This window comes from Furipterus horrens, unplaced genomic scaffold (genome assembly GCF_987537825.1).
Source record: "Furipterus horrens unplaced genomic scaffold, mFurHor1.1.pri manual_scaffold_8, whole genome shotgun sequence".
Classification (NCBI taxonomy): domain Eukaryota; kingdom Metazoa; phylum Chordata; class Mammalia; order Chiroptera; family Furipteridae; genus Furipterus; species Furipterus horrens.
In genome coordinates this window covers 87139093-87160218 of record NW_028327178.1, presented here as the reverse complement: position 1 = coordinate 87160218, position 21126 = coordinate 87139093, and the positions used below count along the sequence as shown (strand labels likewise).

At 39.9% G+C, this 21126-nt stretch overlaps 1 protein-coding gene across 1 annotated transcript in view; it reads right to left on the bottom strand.

Annotated features, from left to right (window-relative positions):
- DNAAF9 (dynein axonemal assembly factor 9) overlaps positions 1–11644 on the bottom strand; it is a 117731-nt gene extending 106087 nt beyond the window's left edge. The window contains exon 1 of the mRNA XM_090286105.1: positions 11495–11644. Coding sequence (XP_090142231.1) covers positions 11495–11577 — 83 coding nt within the window. The 5' untranslated portion in view covers positions 11578–11644. The remainder of the gene's footprint in view (positions 1–11494) is intronic.
- Positions 11645–21126: the final 9482 nt, after the last annotated feature.

Sequence of the window (21126 nt, the reverse complement as noted above, 5' to 3'; positions counted from 1 at the left end):
TTCTTTCTGATACACCTCACCTCACTTATTTCCTGACAATAAAGTCAGCCACAAATATAACATTTTAAATTCTAAACAATCATCTCTATTCTTCCCAGCTTCTGATTTATAATGTAACAGTTAGTTTGGTGCTCACTGCTTTCATAACAATTACTGTACACACAGCCAAGTTTATTTTCTTGTTTGTATTTCAATTTGAAAATTTTATTTTTGCTTGATTTTCCTCCATAATTTTATGCTAAACTTTTGACTTTCAAAACTAAATAATTAGGGGGGGTGGGACTGCTGGAGGGAAGGGGGGTACTGGGCAGAGGGGAGCAAAGGGAAAAAAAATTGGAACTACTGTAACAACATAATCAATAAAATATACTTAAAAAAAAAAACCCTTAATAATTAAAACACAAATGTGTTCTCCTTGTATGTATGCCCTGTATTTTGAATTTTCATACCAATCTGATTTCATCTTATCATAGAAAACTGCTGTGAACAATTTGGTGTAACTCTCTCACTAAAATATATAGCTAGTGTGAGTTTTTCTTTGGGGGAGTTGTTTTTATATAAAATCATAATCATGAGATATGCAACTGTTCTGAAACATGCCATTTTCACTTACCATTATACCTTAAGATCTTTCCAAATTAGTACTTAGAACTCAACCTCATTTTAAAAACTACTGTACTGTATTTTTTAAATTATATTCTACTGATTATGCTATTAGTTGTCTCAATATTTTCCCCTTTGCCCCCCTCCACCCAGCACCCCACTTCCCTCAGGCAATCCCCCCACCATTGTTTCTGTCTGTAGGTCATGCACTTAAGTTCCTTAGCTACTCCATTTCCTACACTGTACTTTACATCCTCATGGCTATTCTGTAACTACCTATTTGTACTTCTAAATCCCCTCACCTCTTCACCCATTCCTCCATATCCCATTCCCAGCTGGGAACCATCAAAATGCTCTCTGTATCCATGATTCTGTATCTGTTATTGTTTGCTTAGTTTGATTTTTAGATTTAATTGTTGATAGATATGTATTTGTTGCCGTTTTTATTGTTTACAGTTTTGATCTTCTCTTTCTTAAATAAGTCCCTTTAACGCTTCATATAATAACAGTTTGCAGAGAAGGAAAACTCTGACTCCAAAAAACCTCCGCTGCCTTGCGGCATACCTCTTCAGGGGAAAGGCTAGGGGAGTAAACCCCGACAGAAAATCCGGAGCCGGAGTCCCTAAGGCGGTTTGACGTTGTAGTCAACACCGGCAACTCCTGCGGCGCACCTGAAGCCAAGCTGTATTGACTCCGTCTTTCCCTTGGACCCTTCAGCTGCGAAGAGAGGGGGGGTCTGCTGCATGGGCAACAGCAGACCCTCCATATCACCCTGCCCAGGCTCTGTAGCTTCAGCGTCATCGCAAGATGTCGATTCAACACGGGAGGAGACAGATACGATGTTACTCCCGAGTCGGACTGCACAGCCATTCTCGGCGGTGCAGATAGACTCTTAAGCTACACCATCGTCTCTCGAGACGGACGGCTGCCGACGACGAATAACAGTTTGGTGATGAAGAACTCCTTATTACTGTACTGTATTCTTTTGTGCTTTTTTAAATAAAGACTTTATGTATTTATTATTAGAGATGGGGAAAGGGAGGGAGAGAGAGGGAGAGAAACACAAATGTGAGAGGGAAACATCAATTGGCTACCTCTTGCACATGCCCCAAGTGGGACTGGAACAGGGATTGGGACGAGGACCGGGCCTGCAACCCAGGCATGTGTCTGAGGAATCGAGCCCAAGACCTTTTTGCCTTACAGGATGACACCCAACCAACTGAGCCACACTAGTCAGGGCTTCTATTTTTATTTACCGGCTACTAGGATTGACCATTCAGGATTTGTATTACTTTGCAAGAGCAAACAATGCTTCGGTGGGCAACCTAATACAATCACCTTTGGTACAAGTACAAAAGTTTCTGGAAGGTAGAGACTTAAAAGTAGCAGTGACAGGTTAAGAGATAACTGCCTTTAAAATTTTGATAGATCCTGCCAAATTGTTTTTTAAAACATTCACCTACAATTTCTTAGAGCACCTAGTTCCCCACAACTTTCTAAATCATGTTATCACTCTTCAACTAATGTTAATCTAGTGGTTAGAATTTTCATAGGTAAAAATTATATTCTCCCTAATGACTAAGGAGGTTGTCAAATGTTTATTGACCATCTATATTTTTCTCCGAATGCATATTCATGTTCTTTGTCCATTTTCTCCTTGGTTATTTATTTGGTTTGTCCCTGAGTAGTTTGTCTATTACATCACAATTTAAAGGTTGTTTTGGCTATATGTTGCCAATATTTTCTTCAAACTTCTAGACTTTATTATGGTATCTTTTTCAGAAAGAAGTTTAAAAGTTTTATATAATTAAATCTGTTTTAATTTTACATTTAAGCTTATAGGTTTTACATGTCCCTTTTGTGTCTTTCCCACTTAGTATGATAAAAGTATAGTAATAAAATGCCAACACCCTGACCAGTGTGGCTCAGTTGGTTGGGAGTTGTTCCACAAAGTGCAAGGTCGCCAGTTAGATTCTCGGGCCAGGGCACATGCCTGGGTTTTGTGTCCGATCCCCTGTCAGGGAATGTATGAAAGGCAACCAATCAATGATTCTCTCTCACTTAGATGTTTCTCTCCCTCTCCTTCTTCCTCCCTTCCCCTCTAAAAATAAATAAAATCTTTTATAAAAATGCCAATATTATGTGTGTGTATTTTAATCATTTAGCTCTTTGCTCCTCTATAATCTGCTTTCTATCTTTGTGAAGCAGATATCTAACTGTATTTTCCTCCCAAAATATGACTGTCCCAAGACCATACATTGGATCCTTTTAATACTCTGATATGGAATGCCCCTTTTAGCATATGTTAAATAGCTGGATCCTTTTTATCTTTATTTGATCCATTTATCTAGTCTCACAGAAACAGTACACTTAAAAAAATAATCAAGAGCTTTGAAGTATGTTATCTCTTGAACTTCCTAGTATATGGATTATTTTTAATAAGTCCTTCTTATCATTGTTTCAAAGATCCCATGGCTTTCATTGAACATTTTCTCTTAAAGATAAAGTGTAAAATTGGCTTGTTAAGATCCATAAAAATTCCCATTGAGATTCTGTTTTGTGATCACATTGGGTGTGGATAATACTGAGCACCCCACTCAAGAACATGATGTATCTCTCCATTCATTTCTGTTTTATACTCTTCTGTAAGTTTAAAATTTTTATTTATAGAGGTCTTATACTTTCCTTACTAGGTTGATTCCTAGGTATTTTATAGATTTTGTTCCCATTTTGAATGTCATCTCGAGTCCATTACACTTTTCAAACAACTTGCTAAACTCTCACTAGTTCTAGAGCTGACCAATGAGACATGCAGAAGTCATTAGGTGGATGTTTCCTAAGAAGCTCTCTGAAGGGAAGGAACTGACTCACCTGGGAGCTGTCCTTCCTCTTTCCTTCTCTTGCCTGTCAGACCTGATAGGACAGTTGGAGGGCCCACAACCATTTTGTGACTGTGATGCTACAGAGAAAATGGAATTCTCATGCTCCAGACAGCAATATACATACACAGAAGAGGCCTGGTTCCCTGAGGACTTTATACCAGGACTAGCCTGCCCTCCTCTAACATCTTCTGCAAGAGAGACTACACCCCAAAGTGAAGTCAATAACATAACTGTCTTTTACCAGATGCCAAATGTAGCTCCTAACTGATTGGCCACTTCATCTAAAATGGTTAAAACTTGTGCCCAAGTGCAGTTCATGCTTATACATATTTCACGAATTGGTGTACACCAAGAAACTCTACAAACTAAATTCAAGAGCTTCAGAAAATGCTGCCCACCACAAATGGAAGGTGTTATCTGGAAGTCGGTTTGCTATATTCTAGTGTAGCATCTTATTTTCCATTTTCTTCCTTTTCTCCATCTTTCTCTAAGCATTTCCTCACACAATCTGCTTTTTGTAAAGTCCATTTCAAAGTCTTCATTCAGAAAGCATCCACACTTACTTTCCCTCACAAGTGAAAAGGCAGATACTTAGACCTCTGGTCCAGAAATAAGGCCATAAAAGCTTAACTCAGCAATCATTTTTTCCTTCTACAGGCATCACACCAAGCCTCCCGGGCCAGCATTCAAGCAAGTATACTGGAGGTGAAACTTGCACATTTTCAGACAGACAAGGTCACAGTCTTGCTTTGCATCTTGAGTTTTCTTTAGGCAGGGACCATCTGTATTACATCAGCAAAAACCCAAGAGAAACAAGGGCACTGGTAACTGGCCAATAAACCTCACCTGCCTCTGTGAGACTTTACTTATGTCACCTCTGCAGAACATCACTATTATGAACCACCTTCTCACCATTTAGCTTACAACTGTGATTCTTCATTTTCTGAACATCCATGAAATTGAACTAGCCCACAGCTTCACATGTAATTATTCTCTACCCATTCAATACATAATTACTGCAAGCACTGTTTTATAACAGCTAACAACAGCAGTTCTTATTTAGTGAGTCCTGACTATTTGCCAGACACTGATCTAAGCACTAGGGCAAGCACTGTGCAAAATGGTGAAAAAAAATAAAAAGGTTCCATCCCACCCTGGCTGGTGCAGCTCAGTGGATTGAGCACTGGCCTGGGGACCAAAAGGCTGAGGGTTTGATTCCCAGTCAGAGCACATACCTGGGCTGCAGTCCAGGTCCCCAGCTGGGGGCATGAGAGGAACAACCACTGGATGTTTCTTACACACATTGACATTTTCCCCTCTCTCTTTCCCCCTCCTTTCCCCGCTCTCTAAAAGAGAGTAAAAAAAATATTTCTTTAATGGTCCCATCCCATTGGTAATTTCCAGGGTAACAAAGATGTTCCTTCCTTATGAGTCCCTTAACAAGGAAGAAATCCAACTTATACATGGAATAGAAAACTCCCACACAGGAAATCCCCTTTTTTAAAAAGTATATTTTATTGATTATGTTGTTACAGCAGGCCCAATTTTTTTTTCCCTTTGCTCCCCTCCGCCCAGTACCTCCCCTCCTTCCAACAATCCCTCACCCCTTAGTTCAGGTCCATGGGTCATGCATCTAAGTTCTTTGGCTTCACCCTTTCCTATATTATTCTTAACTTCCTCCTGTCTATTTTGTACCAACCAATTATGCTTCTTAGTCCCTGCACCATTTCCCCATTTCTCCCCCTTCCCCCTCCCAGCTGGTAACCCTCCAAATGATCCCCATACCTATGATTCTGTTCCTATTCTGTTTTGCTTCGTTGGATTTTGTTTTTATTTTTTATATTCAGTTGCTGACAGTTCTGAGTTTGTTGTCATTTTAATGTTCATAATTTTGATTTTTTTTCTTAAATAAGTCCCTTTAACATTTCATATAATAATGGCTTGATGATAATGAACTCCTTTAGCTTTACCTTTTCTGGGAAGCACTTTGTCTGTTCTCCCATTCTAAATGATAGCTTTGCTGGATAGAGTAGTCTTGGTTGTAGGTCCTTGCTTTTCATCACTTTAATACTTCTTGCCAGTCCCTTCTTGCCTGCAAAGTTTCTTTCTTTATAGGCACCCCTTTGTAGGTAACTCTCTGCTTTTCTCTTGCTCCTTGTAAGATACCCTCTTTATCTTGAATCTTTGGCATTTTAATTATGATGTGTCTTGGTGTGGTCCTCTTTGGGTCTAGCTTGTTTGGGATTCTCTGTGCTTCCTGGACTTGCATGTCTATTTCCTTTGCCAAATTAGGGAAGTTTTCCTCTATTATTTTTTCACATAAGCTTTCAATTTCTTGCCCTTCCTCTTTTCCTTCTGGCACCCCTATGATTCAGATATTGGCATGTTTAAAGTTGCCCCAGAAGTTCCTAAGCCTCTACTTGTTTTTTTCAATTCTTGTTTCCTCATTTTGTACTGGTTGATTGTTTTTTTCTTCCTTATGTTCCAAATCATTGATTTGAACCCTGGTTTCCTTCCCTTCACCATTGGTTCCATGTGGATTTTCCTTCACTTCACTTAGCATAGCCTTCACTTCTTTCCTTATGTTTGCCATACTCAAGTATATCTATTAAGTCTGTGAGCATCTTTATCGCCAGTGTTTTGACCTCTACATCTGTTAGGTTGGCTACCTCCTTGTCACTTATTTCTCCCACTGGAACCTTGATCCGTTCCCTCTTTTAAGCCATACTTCTCTGTCTCCTCATCTTGACAGGCTCCTGTGATCGTCTGCCTCTGTGTCTTAGGTAGAGCTATTGTACCTGTGATGTTGTAAGGGGTGGAGACTTAGTCAGTAGAGGGTGACCCATTTCACATTGTGGCACTGTGTGTGGGGGAGGTGTCTGAGAGGGAACAATGCCGCCTGCTCAGCACTCACCCCTTATCCAGGCACTTCTCCCACTTCCGTATGGGACTGGCGCCTTTCCAGCTGTTGCCCTGGCCATTGTTCCCAGAGTGGGTGGGTCTGCGGACATTCTAGGACCGTGGGGGCCCTTTAAACAAGCAGGCTCTGCTGAGAGACCAGCAGTTTCTTCTTCCGTCCCAACCCCCACTGGTTTGCACAGTCAGAAGCAATGAGGCTTTATTTTCCCCGGCACTGGAACCGTGAGCTGTGTGGTCTGGTGTAGTGCTAGGAGCACTCCCCAGGTGTCCTGCCCTACTTTTTAAAATGTGTTACTGTGCTTTCCTACAGCCTGCCGCTGCCCCTGCTGCCACCACATCACATCCTCTCTGCCCCAGCTCCACCCCTCCTACCTGTCTGGATGAGTATTTCTTCTTTATACCTTTATTTGTTGGACTTCCACGCAGCTCAATTTTCTGGAACTTCTGGTTGTCTCTAGTTTTGAAGTAGTTGTATTTCTTCTTAGTTGTGGAGGGAAACGTAGCATGTCTTCCTGGCCAGAAGTCCCAGGAAACCCTTAATTAGAATGTTCTGCTAGAGGACATCCTCCAATGGCTTCTCAATAAAGCTTGTATGGAAGGTCAAACTTTGGGAGTCTACATGTGTTAAATGTCTTTATCCTTCCCTGAGTCTGATTGGATCCAGAATTCTGGGTGGGAATCCATTTTCCTTCAGAAGGCACTGCTTGCTCCATTATCTTCTAGTTTCCAATCAATCCTATAATTCTTGACCCTGTCTATGTGATTTGTAGATATTCTTTTGTCTTTGTAGTGTTCAAAAGTTTCACGATGATGTGCCTTGGTTTGGCTGTTTTTAAACTACTTTGGAAACTCATGTCTTATGGTTTTGAGAAATTTTATTTTATTTTGCACGATTTCTTCATGCCATCAATAACGATCATCTATCCCTCCTTGTTAAAGACATTTACAAACCTCTGGGTCATTCAGTCCTCAACATTCCCTAAAGATTTTTAGGTTCTGGATCATTGTCTCTTTTGTTATTACCACTGTCACCTTAACTCATGGTAATCTCGATATGCAGATACTCTTCCCACTATCCTTACATCTCAGTACCTTTACTCCCATCTTCTAATGATGTCCTCTATCCTACCCCTCAGCTAGTCCTTTCCACAGTGCCCACATCCAAGCAGCTCAACACAGCTGAAGGAAAGCATACAACCATAATAACTGAGTTTCACCTTAAATTTATGGCAACAAACACCAAATGGGTACTTTTGGTGCTGCCTGGCAATCCTAAAGTATTTTCTTATCAGCTCAATTTCCTCCAACTCTCCTGGATGAATGCTACACCATCTTTCTTCTCAAACTTCCAACACCTCCCCCACTCTTCATTTTTAGCTGACAGACTTCCTTCTAATTTAGCTGAGAGCATAGAATTAATCAAAAGAGAACTTCCACTTTCTCCCACCACAAAGCTACCACTGCACCCACATTTGAGCCCCTATCATGGACTGTCCATGCACTAATCTAGCCTGAAGTCAACATACCCATTTATGTTCTAGATCTCATTCCTCTTACCTGTTCAAGGAATTCACCCCTGCAATTGTCTTTTCTCTCTTTACAGTTTGCCTCTATCCATCAACTTACAAGCATGCTATAATGACAATGTCTGTCCACTTAAAACAAACAGAACTCTTAACACTGATGCCCTTCCAGCCATAGCGCTATTAATTACTCTGCTTTCCCTGTAACAATCCTCGAAAAAAAATTACTATGACTATCTATACTGTCATCAATTCCCCTCCTCCTATTTTCTCTTGAACCCACTGCACCAAAACTGTTCTTGTTAAAGTCACCAATGACCTCCACATTACCAAATCTGACTGTCTATTCTTAGTCCTCATCAGTACACCAACAATACTTATCACTTGGCTTTCCATGACTGTCCTTGAATATTTCCTATCTCAGAGGTAGGAAACTACTTTCCCTCAGAAGTTGGAAGACACTACTATACTTGTCTTTTCTACAGAGGACACCCCAGAGCTTCAATGTTGGCATATGGGTGGTATGTCCAGTCCCGATCTGCCTCCTGAACTCCGGACTTATATATCCAACTATGTATCCAATATCTCCACTTGGGTACCTATTAGGCAACTCAAAATTAACAAGGCCAAAACTGAACTACCTTTTCTCCACAAACTTGCTCTTATTCCAGTATTCCCAAATCAGTAAATGGCAACTCCATTCTTCTACCAACTGAGCCCAAAATTGACTGTGCCCTCTTACATTCTTCTTCCATCAGCCCTATTTCTTCCTACTTATTTATTACCACACAGTATTACAATTTTTGTTGTTTTTGTCTTTCTCCACTTATAAAGGAGCTCTTTGAGGGCAGGGGCCTGCCTTATTTGTTTGACTCCACAACACCTAGCAGTGAATGTTCGACTGTTTGTATAAAGAGGCAGTGAAATTAAACAAATACTAAGTATGATCAGATCCCTCTGCAGAAAAAGATTTTGAAGTAGGAAAGCATATTTTGGCTATTTCCACTGGTCCCTTAGTAGAAGTCAAGATAGTTACTTGCTAATAAGTCCAAAATCTCAGTGGCTTAAAACAACAAAGGTTCTCTTCTTGCTTACTCTACATGTCAAACATAAATCACCTGGAAGCTTGTTCTGGGTCCCAGAAGGATGAACTAGCCATCATCTGAAGCACCAATAGTCACCATAACAGAGGGGAAGAGAGTGGTAAATTACATACCAGGAGGTATACGCATCACTCCTGCACACATTACACTGACTGAAAAGCAACTCACAAGGCCATACCTAAACCTAACTTCAAGGGGGCAAGCAAGTATAATTGTACCACATGCCCAGGAGATAGAAACCAAAAATATTTGACGGACATCACTAATGACTACCATATCCTTAAAAAGAAGCTTCTAGTTCTAAGCAACAAGATTTTAACTCCTGATCTCTATTCCTCATCTATGAAAATAAACACAACTGCTAAACCACTGACTTGCAAAGTGCTATCTATGAGTCTTTAGGAATGTAACTTCACCAGTTAGGCCTGCCTCCTTCATCACTCAGGAGTCAGAGTACAGCAAAGAAGCCAAGTATGGGTAACAGGAAAATGTTGAGCCCAAACCTGTTAGAAATGTTCAACGTCAAAGTCAGGGAAAAGGCTTGAATGGGTATGAAAAGCATGTTCCGTTATGTAGAGGTGGGGAATGGAGGGGAACCTGCACCAAATTTCTTTTACCAAAGGTACAAAATAGCCAGGTCTTGGGGTTCCTTGCACTACCCCTTTAAGACTAACAAGCTTCACTCAAACCAGTCGGTGGAAGAGTCAGAGTTTCATTAATAAGGCTAACCAACATTTATCTTTTTAACATAAAGACACTACTTTTAAAAAAGCTGCATGCTGCCATGTTTTCAAAAACAGAGAAGGCAGTAGTTATTTTAGAGAATTTTACTGGGATGCTCTTTTTTTTCCCCCATATGTCTCAAAGACTCAAGATTCCTAAGTTCAAGATGATCTGGGATGAACCCCAAGTCTACACAGAGCCTAGATTTAACAGATAGCTGCTCCAAGTTCTAAAGTATTCTGTGCAGTTTCATTCTATATAACGTTCAAATATTTTCTAACAATGAAACTGGTTGCCAGAAGTGTTAGGATGTTTGGATGGATTGGAGATGGTTATCATAAGCAGCTAAACCCTTCGGAACTATTAAGTCCACAAGGAATTCCAGTGAAGGGCAAAGAAGTTCAAACAATGTAACCTGTGAAATTAAAAGCAAATAAGGACTCCCAAATGTAACCATGGGAATCTAGCCTCACCTCCTCCATCCTTTATTCATTCAACAAACATGCATTAATTGCTGGGGTCTGGGAAGGAATGCCAGGAAGAGAAGAGGATTCTAAGATTTAGTTCTTGCTCTACTTGAATTTGATTTAGTTAAAACAAAACAAGAACAAAAAACAGATCGGTGAGCAAACAGTTAAAAATACAATGCCTTAATCTCCATAATAAGGATGTAGGAAAAGCAGTTCGAACATCTAAGTTCACAGCTCCTTTCAAGGGAACAATACCGTATTTGCTTCACTAACTGGCTGAAATAGAGAAAAAGCAAACCGAAAAACCCCTTTTCTGGTTTAATGGCAGTTTAGCAGTACCAGAGCCCTTTTCCTTCTCTCTCCCTGCCTCGCTCTTCACGGTCTCTGCCGCAACCCCTCCATCATTCCAACCTCCACATTCCGCAGGCGGTCCCAAACCAGCTCCATCACAAACAATGCTCAGCCTATCAAGGTCAGCCCCAAAGGCAGCACAAGGAGCAGAAATCAAAAAACGGATCTTCTTTTATCGAAAGGGGGCGGGGACCCTCGCCACGATCACCCTCCCCGAACCCGGGCACCCGGGAGTTCTATCTCTAGGCTCAGGGGCCTTGGGGTCCGCCGCTTTCGGGGTTCCTGGGCCTCTTTTTCCTATCCATCCATTGGTTTTCCCTCCTTCGCCCCTAATGACCTTCAACTCCCCACAACCTGAGCTCCCCATTGTGGAGTGAGGGGGCTTCGCGATGCAGGCTGGGGCAGCGGGAGGTGAGAAAATGCGCAATAAGATACTGTCAAGTGTTTATGTGCACGAAGGGGTCCGGAGGGGGGTACTCTTTAGGGAAGCCTCTATCAAACGGAAAGGTTCTAGAAGAGATCTACGACAGGGGTCATTCGAGGTAAGCTGTATGGGGGTTCTATACAGGAGAGCTATTATGGGGGGGTGTCTCTCTAGCGGTTTCTGGGGGCAGTAATCTATGGGCAGGCAAGTGACCTATGCACAGAGAAGGCACTATGGAGATTCTCTACAGGGCAGTCCTTGCTGAGGGAAACATTCTATGGGGTGGGGATTTCACAGTAGGGGGTCCTTTACAGGGGAGCCGTTGTGGGAGCCTCTAGTACCGTTCCTGGGGAAACGTTCCTCAGAAAGCAGTGTAAGGAAAAACCATCCGCAAGGAAGCCATGCCCGGCCACGCCCTGTGCCGGAGGCGTCTCCGGACCCCAACAACCCGCAATCCCGGGCCCGGACGCCCTTCCACAGCTTCGGCCTCACGTACCTGACCGAGGGCGACCCGCGGCCGGGGCCGCCGGGGGACCACGCGCGGGGCAAGCCCAGACGGTGCGGGGAGTACATGTCCATGGCCGCTGACGGCGGGTGACGCAGGAGAACTGAACCGCTGCGAGGGTCGCACAGGCCCGCAGGGCGGCTCCAGGGCCTCTGTGGCCGGGCGGGGCGGCCGGGCGTGTCGGGTGGGCGGGGGGCGCGGCACGCGGGGGCACGTTGGAGGCGGGGGCGGAGACGGATGCCGGCTGGGAGCTAGGATGGGGGCGTGGCGCCTGGCTGGGACTGGGGGCGGGAGCACCGATGCAGGGCCGCGCCCTCCTTAAACTGCGAGGTATTCTGGTGGGATCTGACGGTCGCCTATATCCTGGGAGAAAGAGGGTTACCGTGCCTTGCGGTCGCTCTGCCTTGTCCTCAGGCCCAGCATGGTGGAGTGGGAATCTCGGTGGCGCCCCCAGGCACGCACAGGATCGCGGCCGGGGGTGGAGCCTCGCTCCGCCCCACCCCGTTGAGCCGGCTTGGGCCTCCAGCAAAGACTTCCTCTGCAGCAGCTGGGTACCCAGATGGCACCCGGGCTCCAGCACCGCCTTAGCTCCCTGTTCTTTCCCCGCCGTTTTCCAGGCCTGTGCCTCGCTACTGTTTTCAAACCCGCAGCTAATCAATTGCACACCCTCCCTTCAACCATCAAGCCAACCTCAGGTTAGCAATGCGTGCTCAACTGTGCTCGGGACACGGGAGTTAGAGGTTCCTAAGATCCCAGAAGACCCCGGCTCTTTTTTGTTCAGATCTTGATTTGACCGGTTTCTGACTGCAGGGCCACAATCAAGAAACCTAATCCCACCGAGTCTCAGTCTTTTCGTGTGTAAAACGATGAAAGTACCTCGTTGACAGGGTTTCCCGGATCCTGTATATACAGAACGTATTTAATGATTTTGTTCTGCGTCATGTATTGACTGTCAGGATGCCTTAAATGTCCTGTATTAATCTTTTTGAAATCAATAGCAAAAGCTATTTTTTCCACCAAAGTAATTGGCGCTTAAATCACTTAACTGGAATACTAGCTGAAAAATCCTACCACCACAATTTAAAAATCTGAACAATCCTTATGGTGTTTCCAGCAGGTTTAACTGAAGGAAGACCAAAAGAAGGAACTAGAAATTAAAAGTACTTATTTTTTATATCCAAGGAAGGAAAAGACTTTTGGCTCAAGTTCAAAGTCGTGTACAAGATATTTAGAGATAACTTCACATCAGTACACAGACTCTGAAAATCAGCCAATCAGCGACAACCTCACTCCAGTGGCTACTTATGAAAATCAGCCAGTCAACAACAGCTTCACTCCCGTAACCATGCTTCTGAAAGTTAGTAAATCAATTACAGTCCCTAGCTTCTGAAAGTTAACCAATCGTTGACAGCTCCACGCTTCCTGACAACAGCCAATCAGCAAGAGTCTCACTCCAGGGACAAGGCATCTGAATGTTAGCCGGTCTTCAGTTGCCTTACCAACAGTGACCACACTAACAGAGCTGCAAGTCCATCAATCGCTGGAGACTCCCGTTTCTGAAACCGTCAAACCCTAAACGCTAGGCTTCCCAAAATCTGTAAGATCAGTTCTCGCTTTGTTTAGGGAGACTGTGCCTTACAAGTACAGCTTTCCTTTGCTGACCAATGAGAAATTCACTTTTCCTTTTGTATCAGATACTGAGTTCAACATTCCTGCCCCCTCCCCCAAATTCGAAGTTCTCAACCCTTCCAAGATTCAATTCTTGCCGATACTTATGAGTTTGGAATTGTGACAAATGTCATGTCACAGACATGAGATTTATCAAGGACAACTGTTTCAATTATTGTTATGGCTGCTATTACCTTTTTTTTTTTTTTTTTTTAACACTTCTGTGTATGTTCACAAAATGGTGCTATCACCACTACAAACAATTTTAGAACACTTCCATCACCCCAGCCAGAAACCCTATGCCTTTTAGCGGTCATTCCCCCTTTCCTCCCAAACCATCCCAGCCTTGGGAAACTACTCATTTTTCTCTCTACATATGGGTTTGCCTATTCTGAACATTTCATATAAACAGTATCATACAATATGTGGTCATTTGTGACTGACTTACTTAATTTAGCATACTTTTTGCAAGTCTCACCCATGTTGTAGCATATATCAGAATTTAATTTTTTAATGATTTAATAATATTCCATTATGTGGATATATTACATCTTTCTTCTCCATTTGTCAGTTGATGAACATTTGGGTTATTTCCACTTTTTTACTATGTTTTTTAGCTAATGCTATGAGCATTCTCATGCAGGTTTTTGTGTGGACATATGTTTTCAAAAATCTTGGGTATATAACCTAGAAGTGGAATCACTGGATCACATGGTTACTCTGTGTTTAACCTTTTGAGAAACTTACAAACTGTTTCCCAAAGTGGCTGCATCATTTACATTCCCACCAGCAACATATTCAAGTTTCAATTTCTCCACATTCTTGCCAATACGGATTATCCACCCTAATGGGTGTGAGTAGTTATCTCATTTTTTATATTTGTTAGTTTGATTTAGATTTGATTTTTATTGAGATAACATTGGTTTATAACATAAGTTTCAGGTGTACATCATAATTTGATATCTGTATATATAAAATCATGCTCTTACCACCATCATTGTGGTTTTGATTTGCATTTCCTTGATAGTTAATGATGTTGAGCATATTGTCATGTACATATTAGCCATTTGTATATCCTTTTGGATAAATGTCTGTTCAGCTCTATTGCCCATTTTTGTTGGATTATTTATCTTTTTATTAAGTTGTAACAGTTTTTATATATTCTAGATACAAATCCCTTATCAGATATATGATTTGCAAAAATTTTCTTCCATTCTGTGGGTTGCCTTTTTTAAAAATGATTTTATTTATTTATTTTTAGAGAGAGGGAAAGGGAGGGGGAAAGAAAGGGAGAGAAACATTGATCTGTTGCCTCTCTTACTTGCCTGGACCAGGACGGAACCTGCAACCCTTATCCAGTGACCTTTTACCTTGCTGGACAATGCCCAGCCAACTGAGCTACACCAGTCAGAGTTCTGTGGGTTGCCTTTTTACATTCCTCATTCTTGTATCCTTTGAAGCACAACATTTTTCATTTTGATGATATCCCATTTACGTATTTTTTTCTATAGTGTCTTATTTAAGAAACCATTGCCTAAATGAAGGTCATAAGGATTTTCCTCTACATTTTCTTCTAAGAGTTTAATCGTTTTGGCTCTTACATTTAGATATTTGAGCCATTTTCATTTAAATTTTATATTCAGTGTAGGTAAGAGTCCAACTTCACTCTTCTGCATGTGGCTATCCAGTTGTTTCAGCACCATTTCTTGAACAGACTATTCTTTTTCCATTGAATTGTCTTGGCACCCTTGTTGAAAATTATTACCTCTTTTTCATTTGAATCCCAAAATGCAAAAATGGAAGTGTGAATTTCATGATGAATTTTCTAGACACTGGACATTTATTAAATGAGAAAGAAGTCCTTTTGAAGATCTTTGTGCAGTATGCAAGTGTTCATTCAATATTCAAAATGGTAGAAAGCCAGATATAAGCCTGCATATAGTAAGAGCTAAAAATAAGAGCTATGTGACTTTTTGAACCTGTATCAAAGTAAACAATAAAACAAAAATTTGATTAAGAGACATTTAGATGAAGATAAAATAATCACAGCAGAAGCTGTAATGACCTTCCACACTGTTTATTGTCATTAGGCTTTCAGCTCAGATGATTCTTTGAATGTACAGTATTCCCTCACTTATCGCGGATATTACATTCTAGACCACCCGCGATAGGTGAAAATCCGCCAAGTAGGAACCTTACATTTATTTTAGTATTTATATATATTTCAAGGCTTTATAAACCCTTCCCACATACTTATAAACCGTTCCCAGTCCCTTATTAACCTTTCCCACACTTTTATAAACACTACTTATGTTCTTAAACATATTCTACCCTCTTAAACCTACGTAACTTTAACAACATACATATACAGTACTGCAAAATCCTGCAATATAGTAAAAAATCCATGATAAATAATTAAATATAATATTTTTAAAAATCCCGTGATACACTGAGGCCGTGATAAGTGAACCGCGATATAGAGAGGGACTACTACTGTACTGCTACTGGAAGTATTTTCTAATTCCAAAATTGCAAGCAAAGTTTCAAATTCCAGGACAAAATTACTGCAATAATTAAAAATTTAATAACTCCATTTACTGTTGCAGTGATTATCAAAGCTCTAAATGGCTCATCTTTGTATGGCATCACCATGGATGCAAGTAATTGCAATGCAAAAAAAAAAAAAAAAAGATCTTCCCTTTGCTTGTGAATTACTCTTGGTAAAAAGGCTCACTTGTAAGGCTGTTTTGAATAAAATCCCTTCCAGATGAGAGTTCAGAAACCAGAACAATTTTTTGCAGAGACTTTCTCATTGAGTTAGTAGTTAATGAGGAAAATGGTACTCTTTTGGTGGAAATAATACAAATATAAATGTTGGTAGATATTTGCATAATGTACAGACATTTATTCAAAGTTGCAGTAAAGCATGAATAATTCTGTAGAAGCTATAGGCTATTCTGCTTGTATTCTGCATAATGCTGCTCAAATAGCCTCTGACGTCCTTCCTATTGAGTTTGATATAATTGTCATGAAATTATTCTCTTACACCAGCATTTATACTGTTCAAATTGACCAATTAAGGGATTTTTATGATTTTGTTAGCATTCAGCATTCTTCATTTCTTTTGCTTTCGAAAACTTATTAGCTCTCTTCAACAAATGGAGTTGAGAGAACCCTCAATTTATTGGAAGCACTGAAATCATAATTTACTGCTAAAGAAAAGGCCTCCGAAATTCTTAGTGACTTTTAAAATAATCTATTAAGGCAACCCTATTTATTTCTTGTTCATAGTTTACAATGATCTCTTTAGAATAGGACTATGCAAACTGAAAGAAGAGAAAAATGTTATTGAAGTGAGTCCATTGCTTAAGGGAACTGATGAATTCATTAAAGAAATGATTGATGAGGAAAAATGTATTCATTTAAGTATTAAGGCTGTTGTTAATAGGACCATTACTTATGAACGTGAAAATAAAATTCTGACTTGAAGTGAGTGATTATTACAGCTCTTGTCATGACTACCTTTTGAAGGGGATTTCATCTCATGAAGAATTTTGTTGATTCTTTTACATGGATATTACTAAGACTTTTCCAGCATGGGACAAGTGGAATCATCATGTGTAGTGTTGAAGTAGAAAGGAATAAATATTGATAACAATGTTCTTTTTTGTCAGTGGCCTGACCACATTTTAAAAAGTTATTGACCAAGGGAAGCAATGTAATACTGAAGAAAGGAAATACAAGTCATACCATGAAAGATGGTATTTGCTTCAACAAACCAAATTTGTAAGAGCTATTTTCAGGGTTGTTAACTTTATCCTAGTACATGTTAGGTCTACTGGCTCATAAAACTAATGTTGAGCATTTTTTCTCATTAATGAATGTTCAAAAGACAAAAAATGTAATTAGTTAGATATGATCATAGATTGTATCTTCAAGGAATTTTATAAGCAAATTTCATAAAACAAGGAACTATTAAGGAGAACCAAATGGTCAGAAAGATATAATTAAAGGAGAAAGTATATAATTTAGATAATTATAACATTTCCTAAAAGTAACAAATGCTTTTTAAATGTATATTCCATATTATTTTTCTTTTACATGTATGTATACATATGCATAAGCAATTAGATATAATTCAAATTTAACTGGGCCCCCCGTTTTTCGTTGCTAAATCTGGCAACCTATTCATGGATGATCTGAGATACTATTTGTACTCCAATTAACGAAGGTCTTTTAAAAGTTTTTCACGAGTCGTCTTTTTTTTTTTTTTAATGGAACTATAATTTCCTTACAATAAAATGGATAATAAAATATAAAGTTCAATGACTTTTGACAAATGTATACAGTTGTAGAATCATTGCCCTCCCCCCCTCCCCCCAGTCAGGATATGGAACATTTCCATGGCCATAGAAATTTCCCTGGGGCCTATTGTAATCAAATCCCCCACCATGATTTGATTTTAATGACCACAGATTAGCATTGTCTGCTCTTAAAATTTATATAAATGGAATCAGCATAATGATTTTGAGATTCATTTACCTCGTATACATATTAGCAGTTTATTCCTTTTTACTGATGAGTAGTATTCCATAGTTTGGACTTCTTTCATTTATTTAAGAGGTAAATGTAGCTGGCTATGGTGTTTGGGGGTATGGGAACAGAGAAAAGTAAGAAGGCCTAGACCAGCTAAGAGACCTTACCTGAGATAATTATTTCCTTCCCCTCCATGCTTCAAATTATGATCTTGAAGTGCAAAGTAATAAAAAATCTGAACAGATTTAATTTTTTTTTTTTTGCCAAGACTATTTCATAACTTCCTGTGGTGGTTGAGGACTTCTCCAAAGAGGGATGTTTGTGCAAGGGGTCCAGAAGATGAGTGATAGTAAAAAGCTATAATTTGAAAACACTGTGTTCTTAGCACCTTTGATGTAAACCTTTGTGGTAGCCAAATTCCAGGATGGGCACCAATGATCCTTACCTCCCATATTTATGCCTGTGTATAATCTCCACCCACACTGAATCATTTCTGGTGACCAATAAAGTGTGGAAGAAGTCACAATGTGTAGCTTCTAAATATTGGTCATAAAAGATATATCCAGCATCTTCCTGAGATCACCTGCTCTAGAAAAAGGCAATTGCCTTTCTATGAAGACACTAAAACAGCTCTATTGAGAACTATGTGATGAGAAACTGAAACCTCTTGCCTAAAACCAGCACCAGATTGCCAGTTATGTGACTGTCATCATGTCTTCGAAGGAGATCTTCCAGCACCAGTCAAATCTTCAGATGACTACAGCCCCAGCTGACATCTTGACTTCAGCCACATGGAGAGATCCTCAGCTAGAATCCATCAGCTAAGCTTCTGAACAGAAACTGTTTAAGATAATAAATTTTTTTTGTTACAAGTTACTATGTTGGGGGGTAATTTGCTATGCAGCTATAGATAACTAATACATTCTCACAATAATTCTAAAAGGTGACAATCAGGTATATTTCTATTATATAAATAAGGAAACTGAATGTCAGAAATGTTGAGTTGACCAAATTAGTATTGGAGCAGGGTTTTTTTCCCATGACAAATTATTTAAAAAATTTTTTCTTTACAATTTCCAGGGAGAAACAATAAGGAAAAACATCACATCACACATAGGAAATTTCCTCAGCCCTCCTTGAACCTCTCTTATCTTATCCCAATGTTCCATCATCTTCTTTCAAAACCCTGCAGACCTGCTCAACTTTACATTCCCTTTCCTGTATCCTGTCATCTTGCATTTTCCACCAAGCAAAGCAAATATGGGCTATTTGTAAAAAATTTTTTTTACTTATTTACTTTCAGAGAAAGTGAAAGGGAGGGAGAAAGAGAGGGAGAGAATCACAGATATTCCATCAATTGCCTGTCACACACCCCCAATTGCAGACCTGACCAGGAATCAAACCAGAGACCTTTCAGTTCACAGGCCAGCACTCACTGAGCCACACCAGCCAGGGCTAGAAATGACTTTTGATTCTAGCTCTATATTACTTCACTGTTCATGTTACTAACCACTCTGCCTTCTAGAAGGGTTTTTTAAGGAGAAAATAAGGGAAGGGCATTAGAGGCAGAGAAAACAACAAATGCAAAGAAGTGAGGGTTTGATTGAATCCAGCTGCTTCTGAAGGAACAGATGGACAGTGGGTCAAACAACCATAGATTAAACTGGGACAGGAGGTGGCAGGAGGAGGCAGGAAAGGAGCTGGTAGCTGGTGTGAAGAAACCTATAGACCATACCAACAATTTTGGATTTCTCTGCAGTAAAAAATGTTAGGCAGGGGAGAGACTTGCTTATATTTGAGTTTTCAAAAGACCCTTTGGTGGTTTAGCAGACCCAGTTGGTGCTCCTTGGCACTTAACCATTTCCTGGCCTGCTGGCTCACCTTCCATGTCAGCAAGCTGGAAGTGCTGGGGGATTAATGACTGCAGGAAGCCCTCACTCATGTCTGAAGAGAGTTGAATAAACACCCCACTTCCCACTCCTCAGGAGGGACAACTCTGAGATACATCTTCTAGAACATTTCTCAGAGTTCTTCAGTAGATATTGCCCACACTGATAACTTACTTGAGAATACTCTATCAGCTACTTCCCCTTTCCAGAATCTCTTCCCAACATGCCTGCTGGTTTGTCCTGGGATTACCTCTCAAATAAGGTATTTACCTCAGGGTTTACTTCTGAGGAAGGAGAAAGGACTACAAAGTAAAACAGGTGGAATAAGAGGTAATATAACCCATGTTTTTTTAAATGCTCATTAAAATGTTTATTCTTCCCAAATTGTGAATTAATTGCAATTTCCAACAAAATTCTAACAGGATATTTTTAATGGAACTTTAAAAACCGATCCCTAGGGTCATTATTAGCAAAGTAGGTTGTGGAAAAGAACAAGGAGAGGAAACTTGCCTTACCGAATGGGATTTATTATAAAGCTATATTAGTAATAAGATTTACTATAAAGCTACCATAATGGTACCAGGAGAGGAAAACAGACCTAAACGTATATGATACCTTGTTGTATAATAAACATGGCATTGCAAAACAGTGGGGGAAACTGATGAACTATTCAGTAAGTATGCTGAACAACTGATTACCCGTGTGGAAAAGAATTAAATCTCTGTAACATAGTATGCAAAATAAACAGCAGATAATTTAAATAAAAAAATAAAGATTTGAAGTTATCAGAGTTATATATCCTATATCCAGAGAACATCTTTTTAACTCAGGGAAAGGGAGGGATTTCTTAAATGGGACAGAAAAATCAGAAATCTAAAAACTGATATATTTGACCAAATCAAAATTCAAAACATATGTACAATATGCAGAGTATAACCAAGTTAACTGCCCTGGTTGTAACATGGATAAAACTTGAAAGCATTATGCTAAGTGAAAGAAGCCAAAATTGCATGATTCCACTTTTATGAAAGGTCCAAAATTAGCAAACCTATAGAGAAAGAAAGTAGATTAATAGTTGCCAGAGATTTGGAGGAGAGGAGGAATGAAGAGTGATAGATTATAAGTACAGGATTTCTTTTGGAGTTGATGAACATGCTCTAATGGTGGTAATGGTTGCACAATTCTGTGACTATAACTAAAATTCAGTGAATTGTACACTATAAATGAGTGAATCTTATGGTATGGGGATTATTTCTCAACAAAACTTTTTTAAAGGCAAGACACACCCTGAGGAGAAGATATTTGCAATAAATATTACTGACAGATTATATCAAGGAATCCTGTAAAGCAATAAAAATGGCAAACCCAACATAAAAATACACAAAGAATTAGAATTGGCAGTTCAAAGATGAAGAAACTCAGTAAACATAATGTAAGTACTCTCACCATCATTAGAAATGAGGGAAAAGAAAATTAAAATAATGAGATAGCATCACACCCATGAATTTGGAAAAAATATTTAAGAGCTTG